Source organism: Phacochoerus africanus, chromosome 7, assembly GCF_016906955.1.
Source record: "Phacochoerus africanus isolate WHEZ1 chromosome 7, ROS_Pafr_v1, whole genome shotgun sequence".
In the NCBI taxonomy this organism is placed as follows: domain Eukaryota; kingdom Metazoa; phylum Chordata; class Mammalia; order Artiodactyla; family Suidae; genus Phacochoerus; species Phacochoerus africanus.
In genome coordinates this window covers 38,905,276-38,927,065 of record NC_062550.1, presented here as the reverse complement: position 1 = coordinate 38,927,065, position 21,790 = coordinate 38,905,276, and the positions used below count along the sequence as shown (strand labels likewise).

Sequence of the window (21,790 nt, the reverse complement as noted above, 5' to 3'; positions counted from 1 at the left end):
CAGGATTCTACATTTGTAACAGGACCCCAGGTGATTCTGATAGGGGTGGTTTTGAAGTCAGTTCTGGAGTTTGTTTTGAAGTTTAAGTTTGGCAAAGAAAGAGAAAGATAATATTCATATAACTTCATCTAAGTTTTCAAACTTCCCTCCATTTGGCATCATACTGATGCCTACAATCTTACCAATCTGTTTTAGTTTTAACCATTTTCCCTGGTCAGTCTTTGGAGCAAGTATTTCCGAGTAGTAATGGCCCCAAATTTGATTCTTGAGGAAAAAGGTGGAATAAATGAAAAGCGTGGTTAATACTCCAATTGTAACATCACCCTGACTTCAGAAAGAAACACTAGGCCAAAATGTCCCAAGGTGTTCCTGAATTTGCTGAGTATAATAGATACTTCTTTTCTTTCAGTTTTTCATAGGATTGCTTCTGATGCTACTCCTGCAGATGGTGGCAGGTTTTCTAGGAGTTACTCACAAATATAAGGTATGTACACGTTGATACTTGATAATTTTGGAAAAGTCTGAAAAATTGACATGTTACCATTTGGCATGAATAATTTAACAATATTTTTGAATTTTCAGATTGAACATGCTATGAATGAGTCTCTCCCTGGTAATTTAAATCTTTTGACTTCCACAGATGAAAAAGGAAAAACATTCCAAAAAGCCCTTTTTAAAAAGCAAGACAAGGTAATTAGAATTTGTACGTTATTTAGAGAGTTGGACATAATTCTATATTTACTTAATTTTTTTTTCTTTTTAGGGCTGCATCGGTGGCATATGGAAGTTCCCAGGCTTGGGGTTGAATCAGAGCTGCAGCTGCCAGTCTGCACCACAGCCACAGAAATGCCAGATCTAAGCCATGTCTGTAACCTACACCACAGCCCACGGCAATGCCAAATCCTTAACCCACTGAGTGAGGCCAGGGATCAAACCCACATCCTCATGAATACTAGTCGGGTTTATTACCACTGAGCCACAGTGGTAACTCTCTACTTAATTTTTAATGGGTGAATTCCTTAAAGATTGAAAAAGTCTCCCTTTTGCAGATTTTGACTGATTATTCTGTCACCATGCAGTAAGAAAAGCCCAGGACTATTTCTGACTCCCCCCCCCCAGCTTCTAATGAAGTTGCAAAGCAGTTTAGAAGGACAGAGATTAAGAAGATATGTTTATGACAGATTAAGCCTCGGTTGAGCCAAATCAGTAATTGTTTTAATTTTTACCATTTAGGAGGATAATGTGTTTAGGATGCTTGAAGAATCTCTCTCTCTCTCTCTTTTTCTCTGCCTCCATGCCTGCCCTTCTCTCATAAAAATTCTTAATACATATCATTTATTGCTACTTGGTATGTACCAGGATTTGCATTCAATAGCTCATTTAAGTCTCACAACAACTCTGTGATATGGATAATACCATTATCCTCATTGTCTTTATGTGGTAGATGAAGAGATTATGACTTAAAGAGGTCTGACAGCTAATAAATGGTGGTGTTGGAATTTGAATGCAGATCTGTCTGACTTCTTTTTTGGCGTGGGGGTTGCACTATTGGCACATGGAAGGTTCGGAGTTGGGGATCAAACCCATGCCATTGCAGTGACCCCAGCCACAGCAGTGGCAATGCCAGATCCTTAACCCACCAAGCCACCAGGGAACTCCTCATTATTTTCAACCAGTACACTAGCCTCTCCCTCATGTATATATGCATGTCTGTATGTATTTACTTTGGCTGCTTCACTATCTTTAGGGTAAGTCAAAATGTGGGCAGGTATTGAAGGTGTTTTACTCTCTGGCTCCTACATAATAGTTTAATTTTACAGAATACTACTCCGTAAAGAAACCATTCCAGTCCAGCCAGATTTGTCTATATGGGATCTCTTAAACAAGTCTGCCTTCCTGCTTTGCATCATTTCTCATCCTTGGAATCTACTTACTTCTTTTCTCTTTTCTTACAAATACTACATGTACTTTGAGGTGTGACTAAGATATTGCTTTGTGAAACTCTTCCCAACCACACCCTCTTTACTCAGAATTCCCATCATGTCAACTACATATAGCGTTTATTTCATGCATGTCATAGAAATTCTCAGAATCTTAGAGGAGAGCTTGATTTTACAGGACATTTCACCTGCCTTCTCATTAACTGAAGTATTTTATATCTATGTTCATTCCCCCCTCTAATTAAATATTGAAGAGCTGAAAGGTTGCCAGTTTTTGCCCATCCCACTGAATCCCCTTTACATCTAAGTCTGATGATTAAGTTCTTTCTTAATTTGAAACAAAATCTTCCTTCCTAGAATTTATATCATTTAGTCCTAGTTCTTCCTTTTGGAGTTTCAGAGAAAAAAAAAAAAACTACTTCTACATATTGCAACTTTTCTTTGAAAATGGCTTCTTGTATGACTTCTAAAAGCTTTGATTTTCAAGTTGAAATGTCTCTGGTTTCTTGAGCTATTTATCAGATGACATTTTTTCCAGAGCATTCCCAGTTCTTATTTGGGAAGACTCCAAACTTATAAAAATGCATCATTTCCAGGAGCTAAAACCTGATATGAGTCAGTCCCTGTTTAACTTCCTGTGTTGTGCTTTTCCTAGCTCCCTCAGAGCTGCATTCTTTGATCCTCTCTCCTCCAGGACCATTCCCACTGTGGAGTCCAGATTAGACAAGTTTAAGGCAGAAAGAATTTAGGCAACTTGGTTTTTCCACTGGGTGGGACCGAGCATCCTTGATCTTCCCTGCCTGTTGAGCTAGAATAAGATGTATCACAGGTAACCACTGGGTCTCTGGGTTGGGTTCTGAGTCACACTTGCTGCTCATTGACCCGGGTATCCAAGTCTTAGGGCCAACTATGGGGTTCTAAATGTTTTGTTTGTTGTAACCCAGTTGTGTGTTACTTCCATTCTTGTGCACCAATCCTGTGACTGAGGCTCCTTGTATTCATTGGGCTATGATTCTTTTTTATTGTTGATTTTGGGTTTTTTTCCCCTTTGCCCCACCAAGGTTTTTTTTTTTTTCTTTTCTTTTCTTTCTTTTTTAATACTGCTTCTTTGCAAAAAGACTTATGACAAATTCTTGCCAGGTAACCTGAGCCCCTAGCACACATAGAAAATTTGTAGATACTGAGTAGCTTTCTTTTTGGTTTTCAGGGGATTCCCACACAATTCTCTGCCAATGTACTAGTGGAATGTGCCTTCTTGGATTCTTGGTGATGATTATTTCTCTAGAGACTGTTGTATCATTCATTGCACAGTGCCTTGTTCATCCAGCTGCTATAATGCTTTCCACATGTCTGACCAACTTCTTCCCCAGCTGCTCCCACATCTGATCTGGTGACTAGATATTATACTAAGTTTACCTTTTCTACCTCCTGCCATATCTTCTGTAAGTGCATGTCTATGCCTTCCTGAGGAATATTGTATTCCAAAAATGGACCGATCTCTGACTATATATAGTGGGACTTGTATTCTTTTTCATCTGGGGTGTCTATATCAATTAATATTATTCAAGATCATTTAATTAGAAAGAGGGAGCAATTATTTATGTATACCATGGAAATAAGAAAGGAGATTGTTTCAAGACTGTTGTCTTTGCTAATATTGATTGACCTTGGGACCATCTGAAATCTCCAGCTCTTTGTCTTGTGAATATCTACTGAGTCATATATTTGTGCAAGTAAATCTTTGAGCCAAAGCACAAGACTTTATATCTGCCACAGTTGGACTTGTTAGTTAAGGTCCATTGTTTGAACTATTTTTGGAACTTGACTCTGTTCTCCACTGTATTCATCATCACTCCCAGCTCTATATCAGCTATTGAGTTGAAAAGATACTTTCCATATCTTTATCTAAGTTATTGACATCAGTGTTGAACAGATCATGTTCATATGAGAGCATAATGGAAACAACAACCACCACAAAATAAAAGCAATGATGACAGCTAACACATGTTAAGTACTTTCTATAGGCCAGGCATTGGGCTAAACACTTCATATCTTACATGTGTTTTCCATTTTTACCTTTACAACAAATCTATGAATTAGATACTATCATTAGCAACTATTATTATCTGTAATTTACGGATGAAGAAACTGTAGCACAGAGAGGTTTAAGTAATGTGGATAATGCTGTGGTCACCCAGCCAGTAAGTGAATATCCTTTCAATATTCCAGCATTGCAATGCCTAGAAAACTACCCAATCTTGGTTCTGTTTTCTTCAGCAATTTTTTTTTTCCTTTCAGCATGAAAAGTTTTCCTAATTAGGGCAAATATGACAAGATGAAAAGTAATTGCTGCTCTTTCCTCTAATAATATTATGTGCTATTACTTCATTGAGTTTATCAGTTTCTTCTTTTTTCTTCTGCAAACATGACCAAAACATAACTTCCCTTAATGTTTCTTTCCATGTTTTGGTTTATTCTGAACATTAACCTCCCTCATATTTTTCTAAGAGTTTCATTATTCATTTTTACCCCTTCTCTTTTTCACACATGTCTATGTAAAATTCAGTCTCATGGAAGGCCCACTAAGCATCTTCTTTGGTCTTTGAGATGCCTCTCTACCCTTTGCCACCATCCTCCAAAAGTGATAACATCATGAGATGGAATCTCACTTTTTAAGCCTCTCATCCTTTTGAATGAAAGTTTTTTAAAGAGATCTTGACTCTCTCATGAACTGTCTGGAAGCTTCTTTCCTAAGATCGAGGAAGCATAAATCTGATTCTGCACCCCTCTTTTGTCACTAAAAACTAGGTGAGTTTTTTATAGTCTCACCATGTTACTCAGACTTTTGCATCTGAAACTCTATTTCTCCTTTATTAAAGTCAAAAATGGAAGATTTCTTCATTTTTGCTTCTGCATTCAGAGAGGTAGGTTAGGTGACTTACATGATATTTTAGGATAAGAAACATCTTAATAGGGGAAGTTTCAGAAGAGTGTGATTCAGTATTATTGACAGTGTTTTTATCTTATCGAGTGACTGTTTTTCAAATCTACTTTTCATCAAACAGTTAAAGTGCTGTGGTTTGGTCAATGGAGCTTCTGATTGGGGAAATAATTTTCAATACTTTTCCACATCATGTGAATGTCCAAGTGCATCAGATTCTTCTTGTACAAGTTATAATGGAAAAACTATTTACAAACAGGTGAGAACAAATGAAGCTTGGCACAATAAATGATTCCGTTTTTTGTTTTTGTTTTTCTTTTGTTTTTTTCACAAAGTCTCTACAGACTATTAAATTGCAGCAATTACAATGGGAATCATGATATAAAAGTTCCAGGAATTCCTCAAATTAAAAAAAAAGGCTTATTTACACTATTCACAATAGCCAGGACATGGAAACAACCCAAATGTCCATCGACAGATGATTGGATTCGGAAGATGTGGTATATATACACGATGGAATACTACTCAGCCATAAAAAAGAATGACATAATGCCATTGGCAGCAACATGGATGGAGCTAGAGAATCTCATACTGAGTGAAATGAGCCAGAAAGACAAAGACAAATACCATATGATATCACTTATACCTGGAATCTAATATCCAGCACAAATGAACATCTCCTCAGAAAAGAAAATCATGGACTTGGAGAAGAGACTTGTGGCTGCCTGATGGAAGGGGGAGGGAGTGGGAGGGATCAGGAGCTTGGGCTTATCAGACACAACTTAGAATAGATTTATAAGGAGATCCTGCTGAATAGCATTGAGAACTTTGTCTAAATACTCATGTTGCAACAGAAGAAAGGCTGGGGGGAAAAATGTAATGTATACATGTAAGGATAACCTGACCCCCTTGCTGTACAGTGGGAAAATTAAAAAAAATATATTAAAAAAAAGGCTTATTTAAAGATAAAAACATATATAAAAATAAGAGTATTTTATTTCTTCTATACATAGAAGACTATGTATAGAAGACTTCTATACATAAAATACTCAACATGTATACCCATCATGTATACTCAACTTATTAATTTTTATATTCCCCCATTCTTCTCCTTATGTAATTTTAGTGACATAATATCCACAAGGAAGAGGGAGTAAATATGATATAAACAATATGTAGTTTCCACTTAGGAAAATGAGGAAATTAGTAAATTAAATTGCAGATTATTATCTACCTCCTGTTACAGATTCAGCTCAAGGTGATTTTTGTCACAATAGATTTAGAAAAGCCTTAACTAGCATTATCCTGAAAAAATAAAAGGTATTCCCTCCAAAGTCACACATAATTCAGCCCAAGATGGGCTTATAGCTGCACCCACTTCCCCAAAGGAACATCATAAATTCATAAAATACTTCCATCTGTCTTGTGTCATTTGCAAGAAGTTTGGAAAAATAAGAAATCTGGAATGACCATAATTCACATTTTTTCCCTCCCTTTTGCCAAGATAACCTGGTTATCTAAAGAGAAAGGGAGGAGAAAACACCTCTAATGTAATGAATTTAACTCAGTAGATACCATTAATCTCATAGTCAATCTTAAATGATATAATAATTTCCTCTAATATTTACCATTTTGGAGCAGATGAGAATGGAGAAACCCATTACACTCAGGAATTAAGGAGAAAAGACTGTCTTAACCTCATACAGACTTCTGTTTTATTTAGAAATAGCAGTATTTTCTTAGCCCTTTGCACGTAAAAGACTATCATAAGGATGATATATTTTCTGGCAGTACAGAAAATACCACTATTAAATTGTATATTATTTTTCCATTCTAAAAATTATTCATAGAATTTATAATTGCTGAAATTTTCAGGTCTGGTCTAAAATACTTTAAGCTTAGAATTTCATGCTGGGTTAAATAAATGTTTAAAACTATGGCAGAGAGACAGCTTTCTAAATTCTCTCTCTCTCTTTTTTTTTTTTTTTTTGGTCCAAAGTAAGGGCATGACAGTGGGCATAATGATTTTTTTTTCCTTTTTAAGATAAAACTAACCTTGAATCATATTATTAAGGGATTTTTGACAAAACGTTATTTTCAAAATGAAAATCTGCACTATATTTAGTTGAATCCTCAACCTGGGAACTGTCTGCTACAGATTATGAACCTAAAAAAAAAACACAGTCAAGGTGATGACAGCTCTAAAATGGACAGTCAGAAGTTAGGATAAGATGATTATTTATAACTAAATATCCATAGGTTCAGCAGTTAGGTAGTTGAAACAAAACTTTGTTTCTCAAATGCTTGCTAATGTATGAACAAACCACAGAGTTATAACCTTTCAGAGAAGGGAAGTGCTTAGGGTGGTGGGAATAATCTAATTCCTTTTTGTTGAGTATGTTCCTTGATAGTAATGTAAAAAGTCAACCCAATGAGTAGAAATTTGTACTAAAATAAGGTCAAAATTCAATTAAAGGTAACTTCTTATGTTTTGTTGTTAACAGCCATGCTTTTCTTTGATAAACAACTTAGTTTCAAAACGTTTCTCGATAGTTATTGGACTAGCATTTGGAGTGGCAGCTGTTGAGGTACAGTATCATCTTGAATCATTAACTCTTTGTTTATTCCCTTGTTTATTAATTTTTCTAATAAATATTTATGATGAGCCAAATAAAAACCAGATGCTTCAGAAAAGCACTGGTTACCAAGTGCCCAAGGCCTAGCATTGGCCTCTGTTGGCCTTGGGTCTAAGGGAGTGGATTACAGTCTTAGGAATTTAACAGGGCTCAGGCAATTATTTCTGAATGATCTCTCTCCTTGGGGGAAAAATTGAATTAACTTCTACACAGTTCTTTGTCCCAGATATCCTTTTCCCATTGAAAACTAGCACAAGGGTTAATGTTTTCTGAAGCACAAACAAAACCAAAATACAAGCTTTACAATTTCTTATCTCTCTTCCTGATTTTGAAACAGAAAATAAAAACTGAGTTCAAGAGTGTGGGGAGCTGTTTTCCTACTGATTCATTCTAGAGAAATCTAACAAGTTTTAAAAACTAGACAGCTGAGTTTGATTTTCTCACTGTAAGGACTAGGACACATTTGAAGTTTTTAAGGAAGCTCTGCTTGAAGTTTCTGCATTTATTCTCATCAATTTGATTATTGACTATGAAAAAAAAATCCTGTGTAGAATTTTTATCTTGGTGGACTCTCCTGGCATGATTTTTTTTCAGAACGGCCTGAAATTCTTTGCAAAAAAGATGAAATAAAACTGTTTTAAGGAAGTGCTTTTTGAGTCATTCCAGATCTTAGTTAATTTAGATATCTAGTGAGTCACATTCACTCATAACCCTATGTCAGGGCAACAGCAAGAATCCTAATGATGTGAATTGTCTCCTAGTTAATGCCTCTGTGGGCTGGTTTGCTCAGCTAAGTGACTTCTGCTTCACTCTCATGAAATGTGGTACTTGGGTTTTCTGGCAGCTTTTACCTCTTAATTGTGGCACATCACTGTCAGGAATTTTAGCAGGGATTGAAGCAATTTAGTGTTCTAAATGGTTATTTAGGTTACTGGTAGAATTTCCCAGCCAAAAGAGAAAGAGTCAGAACTGTGAGCAGCAAATTGGGCTGTTACGCGTGACTTCCTTGTAGCGCAAAGAAATAGGTCCAAATAGGAAGCAATCTCTGTTGGTGGATATGGCTGTCTTTCTTTACATCTGATATATGACCCAAGTCAACTGGTGCTGTGAGTTAGGTCTGTTTATCTCAATTCTGCCCATTGTGAAATGTCCTTTGTTCCTCTGCTTTGTATTTTGACTTTATACTAATTTAGAAATATGAGTTAATGACAGTGGAGGTGAGTGAGAAATCACACACATATTCACACATCTATAAATGTGTCTTACACACTTATGTTAGATTTTATTTTATCTTTTTTTATCCTTTTTATCTTTTCTTTTCCTTTCTTTCTCTCTTTCCTTTTTTTTTTTTTTGTCTTTTGTCTTTTTTGTTGTTGTTGTTGTTGTTGCTATTTCTTGGGCTGCTCCCGCGGCATATGGAGGTTCCCAGACTAGGGGTTGAATCGGAGCTGTAGCCACCGGCCCACGCCAGAGCCACAGCAACTCAGGATCCGAGCCGCGTCTGCAACCTACACCACAGCTCACGGCAACGCCGGATCGTTAACCCACTGAGCAAGGGCAGGGACCGAACCCGCAACCTCATGGTTCCTAGTCGGATTCGTTAACCAATGCGCCACGACGGGAACTCCTCTTTCCTTTTTTTTTTTTTTAGGGCCACCCCCACGGCATATGGAGGTTCCCAGGCTAGGGGCTGAATCGGAGCTGCAGCCTCTGGCCTACACCAGAACCACAGCAACACCAAATCCGAACTGCGTCTGTGACCTACACCTCAGCTCATAGCAACACTGGATCCTTAACCCACTGAGCGAGTGAGGCCAGGGATCAGACCTATGTTCTCATGGATACTAGTCAGATTCGTTTCCACTGAGCCACGACTACGGGAACTCCAATATGTTAGTAGACTTTACATGAGCAGACTTAAATGAAGGAGTCAATGTAAGTGTCAAATTCCATCTTAGACTCAAATTCAGATAATTAACTTTGGCTGCAATCCACAGATACTTTTAAGAAGCTTCTCAAAATCAAAGTCAGTTAAAATAAGGTCATATTCAGCTGGAAAGATTGATGTCTCTCATATCACAGGCAAAGGCATTGCCAAAAATCTAAAGACAGCTAATGGAAAATGCTATTATAAGAGGAATAGTGTTTCACTATTTTGTGAAATTGGGATATTCTATGTGTTTGTTTATATTTAGATATGCTATTGGTTGGTCTAAAGATATATATATATATATACACACACACACACATACATATATATGGAAATATCTTACTAAATACCTCTCATAGAGTAATTTACAGGTATAGAATTTACATGGTGATATCACAAAATATAACCATTTTTTGAGTTATGCTAGTTAAGTATGATTTCTAGGCAGTATGTAGATATGATAGATCAAAGAATTGTTTAAAACATTTTTGTTCACTCTCTCAATCAAAAACCTGCCCTCCCTCTGGGATTTGAAGAGAAAAAAAAATCGCTTTGTTATCTCTCATTTTTTTAAAAAAAAAGAACTTTGGAAATAATCTTTTGATAGTCAGTCTATGAAAATGAATCCCCCCAAAACGTACATCAATCTGTTTGACAGTCTTAATACTAGTTGTCCAACACTTTGGCCCATCTACATTTTCTGCTTCCCAACTTTAAATTTGAGAAAACAGAAGTTCCCGTCGTGGTGCCGTGGAAACGAATCCGACTAGGAACCATGAGGTTGAGGATTCGATCCTTGGCCTCGCTCAGTGGATTAAGGATCTAGTGTTGCTGCGCGCTGTGGTGTAGGTCGCAGACATGGCTTGGGATCCTGCATTGCTGTGGCTATGGTATAGGCCAGAGACTGCAGTTCAATTAGGCCCCTAGCCTGGGAACCTCCATGTGCCTCAGGTGTGGCCCTCAAAAAGACAAAAGATGATAAATATATAAATAAATAAATTTGAGAAAGCATAAAGATACATAGACAGAAAAATCCTTCAAATAAATATTTCAAAGAATGAAACAGAAGCAAATAGCTCCCTGCAGAAAATATATTCAATCTATAGAGAGATATCATATGAAAGAAAACACTGTCTGACATTACACCTTTAGTGCTGGTCTGTTTAGGCATAGGCTTTGATGGAGTGGGCTAGTAGATAAGCTGCTGATAGCTGCCTTATCCCACTGTTTTTCCCATTTTCTTTCTTCTTTACTGATACTCATCTCCTATACTTAAGGCTTGGGACCAAGGACGAAGACTAAGTTGTAAACTTTTCTCGAGTCATTCTAAAAGAATGACTTTTCCAGTATTCTGAATGAAAACCATTATTTTTGCCAGAGAATTGGTGCCAAGTTTTTGTTGTTGTTGTTGTTGTTGTTTTGTTTTTTTGGAGGGGAAGAAATTTGGGGCATCAGTTCTCATTTGAAATGCATTTCCAGGGCAGACTTAGTGAGCAGGACATCTCAGTAAAGTAGGAATGCTTGAGATGACTCAACATAAGTGGCATCTCTCACCCTTTCCCTGCCTCTCCTCAGAGGAGTCTGGGGGAAAGGAAACATTCAATCTGCAAGCTCCTTTCCATCATTTTTAAGTCAAAACCACAGCATGCTACTTACCAACTGCAGAGCCAATTAGGGCAAGTTTGGGGGTCCCTCATTCTTGGGAGAGCCACTTAATGAGACGGAAATTATGTCCCAGATTTTCAGCTGTGCATTTTCACTTCAAAGGAAATTCCGGAATTGTGCCATTCCCCTTAGATTTAGAAATTTCTCAAGAAAAAAGTTACTTTTTTCCCCCCATTTCTCTTGGCAATGCCTAAAAAATATGGTGTGAGAAATTCTAGACTCCTTACATGGATGATCTAAACCAGGTCATCATAGCATTTCATAGAAGCAGTAGGTATCTTTAGCCCCAGAGGCCTGAGCGCCCCAGAGTTCCAGGGCCATGCTGTACAGAAGGGTGTGTGCGTTTCAGAAGGGTGGGTCACTCCAGTGGCAGCTGCTACTGCACAGTCAAATAGGGCCCTTTAGAGGGAGATTTAGTTGAAAACCCTGATTAAAACAGAAATAATCAGGAAGATTTCTCAGTATTCTTTTGTCCCATCCAATTTTCCAATAAGAGAGATGACTTAGATAAATAACATTAGAACTGTCAATAGCCAGTGTTTTTATATAAAGCATTCTATTTATAATGTGTCCAATGTTACCCCTTAAATTCCATGTTAATTCTATTGTTTTATTTTCTAGATGCTTGGTCTGTTACTTTATGTTGTCCTATACTGCCAGACTAGGAAGACATAAATCTGTGGATGTGTCAAGCCATCATCAGTCAAACCCTGTGAAAATTTTGCCTTGGATTTGTAACTTTAAATATATGAGTACTGTCTTAGGAGCAGCTGTCCTATTTAAATGTGTCATTTAACTGGATTATAGATATCTTCCAGTCATATTGAACATATTTAAGATTTCAGGGACACAAGGAAATACATGAATGTGCATTTTCCCTCAAAACAGAAGTAACATTGTTGACACTGGAGCTTTTTCCTGTCTGATCACTGCACTCAGGTGGTACTGTGCTTAAAACGTTCGTCTGGAGCCACCCAGTGGAGTAATAATCTTCATCTCTAAGTAACAGGGCCATAGTTAGATACTCTAGGCTTTTCATCACTCTCTTTATGTGATGGATCAACCACTGGTGGTAAGATTGAATTAAGCCTTTTGTTGGAAGACTGAGAGTAGCCCAGTTAAATGAGTCACCATCACATGTCTATTTACACCCATGTCTCCTAGTGATAGCTCTTTTTCTCTCTGTTGTGAGGACAAGAAGATCTGAATGCTATCTTTCCAGCCACTGAATCTCTGGTAGTCTCTGGATCTTCCTCTGGGACATTGCTGTAAGTGCTTTTATCTTTCTAGTTCTCACAGACATTTTTACATTTCACTTTGAATTGAGATATAATACATGTACAATAAAGTGAACGTATCTTAGATATTCAGTGCCTGGATAGTAAGCACTGACTCGATCAGGATATAGGACATTTCTAGCACGCCAGAGCGCCTCTTCATATTACCTCCCAGGGGCACGCTAGAGCCGGCTCTCGCCGATTTGCCAGAGTGGGCTACGTACATATTCATCTCTTCCCAACTTCGAATCTGTCCAGTGACCTCACATTTGGTAACTTGAAACCCACCAAGGTGGGAGTGTTTAAGTATTTACATCAAGGACATTGGCAAATACTATAAAATAAAGGCTTTTTTTTTATTTTTTTGAGTGCTGGTTGTTAAGCATTTACCAGGACATGCTACCCTTTGCAGAAAATACTTTCCCAAAGGTAACCATTCTTCTAATTTCTATGACCATGGATTTATTTTGCTTCTTCATGAACTTTCTATAAATAGATAAGAAAGTCAGCACTCTGGCGTCTTTTGCTCAGTTTTGTCTGTGAGATCCATCTATATAGTTTCATGTTGCTCTACTTTATTCTCATTGCTATGTTAGTATTCGCAGTGTATTTATCCACACTCTTGTTGGTGGGCACTGGGGTTGCTTCCATTTTGGTGCTATTGTGAGTAAAGCTGCTATGAACATTCTTTTACATCTCTTGGTACATATATGTACTCATTTCTGAGTAGACATGCAGGAGTGGAACTGCTTTGATTACGTATACTGTAATTAGATTTTGTAGAGTCTGTCAAGAAATTTTAGAAGGGTTGTACTAACCTATACCCATAGTAGAAAAGTATGATAGACTCAAGTCTCCTTTTCTGAGGAGGAGGAGGAGATAGTAGATCAAGTCGATCAGAGTAACCAGCAAGGAGCAGGAACTTGGAGAAGCCCTGGGCCAGGTTAGGCATCCCCATTCTGTGCTCCCCTATTGCTGACAAATATAGCTATCCTTCTCAGCATGCACCATCTCCCGGGAGTTTCTCCCAGCGGAAGCTACACTTTTTTGTGTGTCTGTCTTTTTAGGGCCACACATGTGGCATGTGGAAGTTCCCAGGCTAGGGGTTGAATCAGAGCTATAGCTGCCAGCCCACACCACAGCCACAGCAATGCCAGATCCAAGCCACATCTGAGATGACTGCAGCTCACAGCAACACTGGATCCTTAACCCTTAAGGATCGAACCCACATCCTCATGGATACTAGTCGGCTTTGTTACTGCTGAGCCACAATGGGAACTCCCAGAAACTGCATTTATTCTGTTTCATCTCATCACATCCTTATGAAGTAGATACTATTACTATCCTCATTTTTTAGGGGAGAAAATAGAGGCCTAGAGAAGTTAGGTAATTTGCCTGGAGCCAGCCAATCCCAGTTGGTGGAACTGGGATTCAAACCTTGATATTGCCTCTCAAACCCTGGCTGTAGATCATGCTCTATCTGGCTTTTCCATAATATGTCTATTAATATACATGCCATATTTTATTATGATTACCTTCTCATGTGATTGCCTCTGTGCATATACTGCAATGTCTTTTTTTTAAATTTTTTATTACTCAAATGAATTTATCACATCTGTAGTTGCATAATGATCATAACAATCTGATTTCACAGCATTTCCATCACACAGCCCAGGCACATCTCCCCACCCCCCAAACTGTCTCCTCTGGAGACCATAAGTTTTTCAGCGTCTGTGAGTCAGCATCTGTTCTGCAAAGAAGTTCAGTCTGTCCTTTTTTCAGATTCCACATGTCAGTGAAAGCATTGGATGTTGGTGTCTCATTGTACGGCTGACTTCACTTAGCATGATAGTTTCTAGGTCCATCCATGTTGCAAAAAATGCTGGTATTTTGTTCTTTTTAATGGCTGAGTAATATCCCATTGCGTATATGTACCACATCTTCTGGATCCACTCCTCTGTCGATGGACATTTAGGTTGTTTCCATGCCTTGACTATTGTAAATAGTGCTGCAATGAACATTGGAGTACATGTGTCTTTGTGAGTCGTGGTTTTCTCTGGATAGAGGCCCAGGAGTGGGATTGCTGGATCAAATGGTAGTTCTATGTTTAGTTTTCTGAGGAATCTCCATCCTGTTTTCCACAGTGGTTGCACCAATTTACAATCCCACCAACAGTGTACTAGGGTTCCTTTTTCTCCACACCCTCTCCAGCACTTGTTTGTAGACTTTTGGATGATGGCCATTCTGGCTGGTGTAAGGTGGTACCTCAGAGTGGTTTTTGCAATGTCTTGAAGCTGTCGATTGTTCCTTATGTGTCTTTATGTCTGTCTAGTACCTATTGCAGTGCTTGGCACATAACTCAATTCATTGAGTACTAGTTAGCTTTATTGAGAGCTTATTATATGCCTAAAGATAGTCTAAGAACTTTGCATAGAATAACCCATTTAATCCACAGCAGCCCACTTAGGCTAGTACTATTATATCTGTTTTACAGGGGAGGAAACCAGAGCCTCATGAGATTGCATTTTCTTGGGTCACGCAGAGGGTAAGTGGAGGAGCTGTGAATCAATCTCCATTACTCAAAACCTGTGCTCTTTATGTTATATCATTTTGCCCTACCTGACAGTGCTGTTGGGAGAAGTAGATTAGGAAATGAGTATGAACATACCTTTTGCATAGTCAGGCATATATTAAGAAAGTTTAGGGTAAATATTTTACGGTATCAATGATATAAAGAACTGTGTCAGTCAGGGCAGGCAGGAGAAAAAAAAATCTGTATTTCAAATATGGAGAGAATACAGGGACTGTTGTTTTAGTTAGCTCAGGCTGCCATAACAAAATACCATAGACCATAGAGTGACTTAAACAACAGAAAATTTTCTCTCAGTTCTGGAGGCTGGAAGTCCAGGATCAGGGTCCTGGCAGATTGAACTCCTGGTGAGAGCTCTCTTCCCAACTTGCAGATGGCCACCTGCTTGCTGTGTCCTCACATGACAGCAAGAAAGAGTGAGCTCTATAGTGTCTCAGCCTAAAAGGACCCTAATCTTAACAGATTTGGGCTCCATCCTCATGTCCTCATTTAGCTCTAATTACTTCCTTATTCCAAATACAGCCATACTGAGGGTTAGGGCTCAAACATATGCATTTGGAAGCGGGGGATGGGGGGAATGTGATGCAATTCAGTGCATAGCAACTGCTTGTACAGGTGATGGAAAAGGTAAGGAGCCAAATAGAATGGCAAGGGAAACTAGAGATTAGCCAGGAGTAAGGAGCTGCTACCACCATTAGAACTGGAGCGACAGAGAAAATGTATCAGAGCCCAGGATCTAGGGACACCTGGTGGAAGATGGAATCATGGCAGGGACCACCGAGGCAGGACTGTCTAGCACAAGTAGGAGCCATGAAGATGACTCAGAGGTTACTGTTAGAACAGAGAAAGGGAGAAATGCCCTGGCTTCTTCCCTCTTACTCACTCCAGTCTTTTACCAGTGTCTTCTCTAGGCTGACCTCACCTGGAAGCCAGAGAACAAGGAAGCCTGGGAAATGTAGTTTCCTCTGATACAGAGTGAAGTTGAGATAGGTGAGGATTGAACTGAAAAGACTGGGGAGACTGCCAGAGTAATTGGAGAGTTAGAGAGCAAGCAATCAAGTGCTGAACTTCTTGATTAAAGGGTGTGAAAATTGTGCAAAGTATAACTGAACTTAAAAAATTTCATGTGAGGGAGTTCCCTTGTGATGTAGTGAGTTAAGGATACAGTGTTGTCATGGCTGTGGCTTGGGTTGCTGCTGTAGCACAGGTTCAGTCCCTGGCCCAGGAACTTCCACATGCTGTGGGTGCAGCCAATAAAAATTTCTTGTGAAAACATATGAAGTTTCCTGGATTCTTTCTGTTTTGATGAATATATAATACGTTTTAGAGATAGACAGGACTTTAGAGCAGTTGTTTTTAACTGGGAGCCCTTTGCCCCGCAGGGGATATTTGGCAATATCCGAAGACATTTTTGGTTGTCACAGATAGGGTGGAAGGGGAGTGTTACTGGTATCTAATGAGCAGAAGCCAGGGCTGCTGCTAAACAACCTGCAATGTATCTGTTTATCTATGGTGTGTAATCGGTCACTCTGCCTTGGTGATACTTTTCTTGTATCTTCTCTCTCCCTCTTCCACTAGCCCCAGTTCAAGTCATCATCATTTCCCTCTAAGATCATTGCAATAATCTCTTGAGTTTTTCTTCTTTTTATTGTTTTCAAATCCACTTTCCGTTGTGCCACAGGAATAAATAACATTTCTAAAATTCGGATGTTGTCATGTTGCTTTACTCTCTCTCAAGTTTGGAATTGACTACAAGGCTCTTAGTAAGAACTAATTCCCCCTTTCCCTACTCATTCCCAGACACTGCTCCCTTAGCACCCCGTGACTCTTCAATTTTATGTTCTCCTACTATCCCTTCATATCTTTGCCGTGCTGCTCCCTATGTCTGGAATGACCTTAGTAGGCTTTTGGTTGAATTCCTTCAAGGTCTGGTTCAAATGTCAGTAAAGCTTTTCTGGATTCATGGGGACTGAATTAATTTTTCCACTCATCTGCATTTCCCCATAGCACATTATATTTAACTGCTCCTTATTCTAATGTATTTTGCCTAGTTTTTCTTGCCTCCATTTTATTATAAGCTTCATGAAAATTCCTGAGCTCCTGAATAAAATTTGTTCCCCATGTCCTGGCAAGCTACCTACGAGGTTTTAGAGGCTCAATAAGTATACATTGTCATTGATATCACTGGGTCCATTTGAAGAAAGCTGTCTATTCTTACTTTATAAGCTCTTTCATAGATTATCAACATTTTTATAATTATAATAAAATTATTAAGACATATAGTACTTATTATGTACTTATTAGGTTTAGTAAATTGCCCAAAATTAATGGAGCTGGGATTCAAATCCTGTTACCCTGGCTTCACAGCTTATATTCTTTTATTTATTTATTTATTTATTTGTCTTTTTGCCTTTTCTAGGGCTGCTTCCCACGGAATATGGAGGTTCCCAGGCTAGGGGGTCTAATCGGAGCTGTAGATGTTGGCCTATGCCAGAGCCACAGCAACGTGGGATCTGAGCCACATCTGCGACCTACACCACAGCTCACAGCAATGCCGGATCCTTAACCCACTGAGCGAGGCCAGGGATCGAACCTGCAACCTCATGGTTCCTAGTCGGATTCATTAACCACTACGCCACGATGAGAACTCCACACAGCTTATATTCTTAAACCACAATACTATAGCATATCTCTTGGAAAAAAGCTGATTTGTTTAAGAAACAGAGTTTTAGATTCTTTCTAGATTAGCAAAATTGCTGAGGGTAATACCTGAACAGTAGTGTATGTTGACATATTGCCATAAACCCAGGTAGAGATGCCTCCTTTCCTTCAGCCTTGTGCACACCCCATCCTAACATTTATCGCTCTGTATTTCAAGGCTTTGTTTCCATGCATACTGCTGTTGTCTGATTGGGAACAACTGAGGCAAGAAATTTCCCTTTTTTAAAATTTCTGTCCTATCCATACATAGCATAGTACCACCTCACAGATGTTTACCCAGCCAATGTTTATTAAATAAAAAATATTTTTCATTTTTAAAACCATTAAAATTGCCACATCCATTTTTGAAAGTTGACAAGTCCTATGACTTACAGCCAATTAACTGGACTCCAAAAGATACCTGGAAATTAAAATATCCTTTCTCCTGAGAAGAGTTTATTTAGTTACTACTTTGATCTCTTTCTATTACAATGGGTGATGATTAAGACCTAGGAGTCTGAAATCAGATTTGTCCAAGTTCTAATCATAGCTTCACTACTTAGTAGTTGAGTGATCTTAGACATGTTGCTTTCTCTGTGTTTCATCTAAAAGCCAAGATTAAAGAGAAAACTCTATAGTGCTATTGTGAGATTAAATAACACCACCGAGACATGCAAAGTATTTAGAACATATGCTACAGTCAGTACTCAATAAGCCTTAGTAGCTATAATATCTTCATTATTATAAGAATAAGTAGACCTAGGGAATTCACTCATGGCTCAGTGGATTAAGGACCTGGCATTGTCTCTGCATCAGTTCAGGTCACTGCTGAGGCATGAGTTCCATCTCCAGCCCAGCAGAGTGGCTTAAGGATCCAGTGTTGCTCCGGCTCAGATTTGATCCCTGGCCCAGGAAGTGTCATATGCTGCAGGTGCAGTGGAAAAAAAAAAAATAGACCTAGCATTAGCATTTAAACACTCACACTCACTTATCAAGTTTTGTTTCTGATAACAAAGCTTCTTTATACTTCAAAGAAAGTTTGGGGCCATCAAGGAATTCATCCTCAAAGATCTGAATTTTTGAAATGTATTTTGACACCAGCTTCTCCACAGGATGATAAATCTGCTTAGAATCTCTTTTCAAGACTGCTATCCAGCAGTCATGTGTTAAGCTATGAACCAAAAAAAAAAAAAAAAAAAAAAAAAAAAAAAAAAAAAAAACCAACAACAACAACAAAAAAAAAAACAGGGAAGGGACAGTGAGCCAGGAACTGAGCTGCATGGAATGACAGACAGTAAATGAAAAGGGATGTAATCCGGAATCATCGTCATGTTAAACAGCACGCATTTAGTGGAGAGAAAGCTCAGTCAGCTTTGCTGGTAAGGTGAGACCCGATTAAGTCATGTCTATTTAATACAATCTGAGCATCAGTTGTGGCAAATCCAAGAGCAATAACTAACTGAGGTGAATATAACGTTGCACCTGGCTCAGGATATCTCCAAGAGTAATTTGTGATACTATTTCAAGTGATTCCAACAGAACATGCTGTTCTCTGTAGAAATATGATTTTGGAAAACAGGTTAGGGGTCATGGCAAAATGTGAAATGGAAATGGTCAAGCATGTTATCAACATGCAAGAAATCATTAATAAGTTCATAACTGGAAGCTGTAATAACTGGCAGTTGGACCTCTCTTTTTAATAACCAAAAAAATATGCTTAATCTAGAGACAAGCCAGTCAAGAAAACTAAGCCCAATAAGTACTCTCAAATAAAATGAATATCAAATGTGTATAATGAGCATTAGGATGTGGTGAGTACTTGTTGACTGGGGAAAAGCAGAGTCTCATGGGTCTGGAACTGGATCTGTCAGGCTGTGGGCCTGGCTAAGTACGGTGCTGGCTAAACCCTCAATACCTTTTTCATCCTTATTCACTATCCCTCAGTGGTTTAAAATTCTGGACTTTGGAAAGTACTTTCCAAAGATCTAAAGATCTGAAAATCCTTAGATAGAAAGAACAAATTTCTGATGGAATAATCAACTTTTTTTGGGAAGCATCCAGCCATAAAAAGTCTGAAAATATCTTGGAAACAGCATGTACTTGAGACATATGAGGCAGAAATTCCATTTTCCTTACCTGCTCAGATTACTCTTACATGTAATTATCCTATATCTATATGCTTAGTAGGTAGTAATGTCTGTCCTGATTAAAGAACTGAGAAATTTGTACTTTTTAGTTCAGGGAAGGGGAAAAAGAAGGAACAGTGTTAGGATTATGAGACTACCAAGACTCCAAAGAGGAATGGCTGTTCAAATAATCTCTTCCAAGATGGCTAGATTAAACTGCAATGTTGTATTACCTGTTGTGAAAAAAAAAAATGTTGGTCAGATAACTAAAATTCCTTTGGGAACTCATCCAGTCCTCTTAGGAAAAGGAAAGACCAGGTCATGTAGAGGAGGAAATTGGGGCAGGCACCGCTATCTATTTAGTAGATGCCAGCTATCTGTCAGGTTCAAGGCTGGGACGCTTAACATACTTTATTCCAATTGACATCTCAATACCGATGCCTGGATCCTATCTCTAGAAATTTGGAGTTAATTGGTGATTAGGATGCAGTGCAGTTGAGAACCATGTCCTTAGAGGAGTTCGCTGAGCACCATTTTCTGATCCCCAGTACCTCTGATACTGTGCTATTGAATTCCATAAATTCTCCCGCATTCCCTCAGAACTCTTGCATGCCGCTTGGAGTAAGAGGATCACCTTGAACACACTCAGTGATTCTTAAATAGTTTCTGTTCTTGAGCCTATGGACAAACCTCATAAATTCAACATTAGGTTTTCCATGAGTTTCATCTCAGCCTTAATTCAGAGTAGAAATTGGGGCAGTTGATCAAGTTCTGCCTTCCTAAAAAACTAGCTCTATTAATTCATAGCTGTTATCTCCCCAGTGTCCTATAGCACATAAGGGACTGAACACTGTTGCTTTGAAAGCAGCAAACATTCTGTCTTCTATTGTCTAATGTGGAATGATTGTCTCTTTTTTTAGACTTGAATCTTTGCCTCAGGTAAGGCTGTGGAGTAAGTTTACGCAGCCTGTGTTATAAAGTCTCCACTGTTTGGCTTAGATGGGCTGATGGCACGTGTCTTTCCTGAGATTTGAACTACACTTCCACACCCCACCCCAGATCCTCCCACCCTCATGCATTTACTGAGTTTTTGGTCCAAAGACTTCTGTGAAGCTGCTCACATGCACAGTCCTGCCTCTATGAAACAGCCACTAGCTTGCGGACAAAATGGCCAGAGGTAGCATCACCTGCCAAACTGCAGCAGTTAAATTCCAATCACACCATGGCACAGCCCTCTGGCATACTGTAAGTAAGACTTTAGGAACTGCCATAGGGACCTCCTTACCCACGTTCAAGTCCATGGTCCATGGATCAAAGCTCTGCAAAAGTGTTATTTTGGTCTATAAGTGCTACTTCCAGTTTTATTTCTCAGTGTTCAAAGTACATACACCAAAGGGTTTGAGATGACATTCCCCAAACTATAAAATCTACCCACAGAGTGAGCTATCTGACATATATGCTAGCTTCCAAAGGGGAAAAGGAGGAATTAAGTCAAGTAGGCCCAGTTTATTCATCTCCAGTTTCCCATTAGATAAATCACTCTACCTTCCCTGGGGAGGGGAAGGGCTGAGGAAGGCATGCTGAGAGACTTCTAGGATTAAACTAAGAGAAATTCCTGAATATGCAAGAAAAATAAGATATGGAGAAGAAGCACTTCTCCCTAACAATGCTAGTTTGAAAGAATATTTATATTTATTTCAAAATTTTAATTTTTTTATTTTTTACTTTTTTACTTTAAATTAAAAAAAATTATTATGGTTGATTTACAATGCCCTGTCAATCTCTGCTATACAGCAGAGTAACCCAGTTATACATATATACACTTTTTTTTACGTTATCCTCCATCGTGTTTCATCACCAGTGATCAGATATTGTTCCTTGGGCTATACAGCAGAATCTCATTGCCAATCCATTCCAAAGTCAATAGTTTGCATCTACTAACCCCAAACTCCCAGTCCCTCCCACTCCTTCCCCCTCTCTCTTGG

At 38.6% G+C, this 21,790-nt stretch overlaps 1 protein-coding gene across 1 annotated transcript in view; it reads left to right on the top strand.

Moving 5' to 3' along the window:
* Positions 1-21,790, top strand: part of TSPAN8 (tetraspanin 8) — a 55,007-nt gene that overhangs the window by 16,826 nt on the left and 16,391 nt on the right. The window contains exons 4-9 of the mRNA XM_047788531.1: positions 410-484; positions 583-690; positions 5,006-5,140; positions 7,386-7,469; positions 11,734-12,380; positions 14,884-14,934. Of these exons, the coding sequence (XP_047644487.1) occupies positions 410-484; positions 583-690; positions 5,006-5,140; positions 7,386-7,469; positions 11,734-11,787 (456 nt within the window). The 3' untranslated portion in view covers positions 11,788-12,380; positions 14,884-14,934. The remainder of the gene's footprint in view (positions 1-409; positions 485-582; positions 691-5,005; positions 5,141-7,385; positions 7,470-11,733; positions 12,381-14,883; positions 14,935-21,790) is intronic.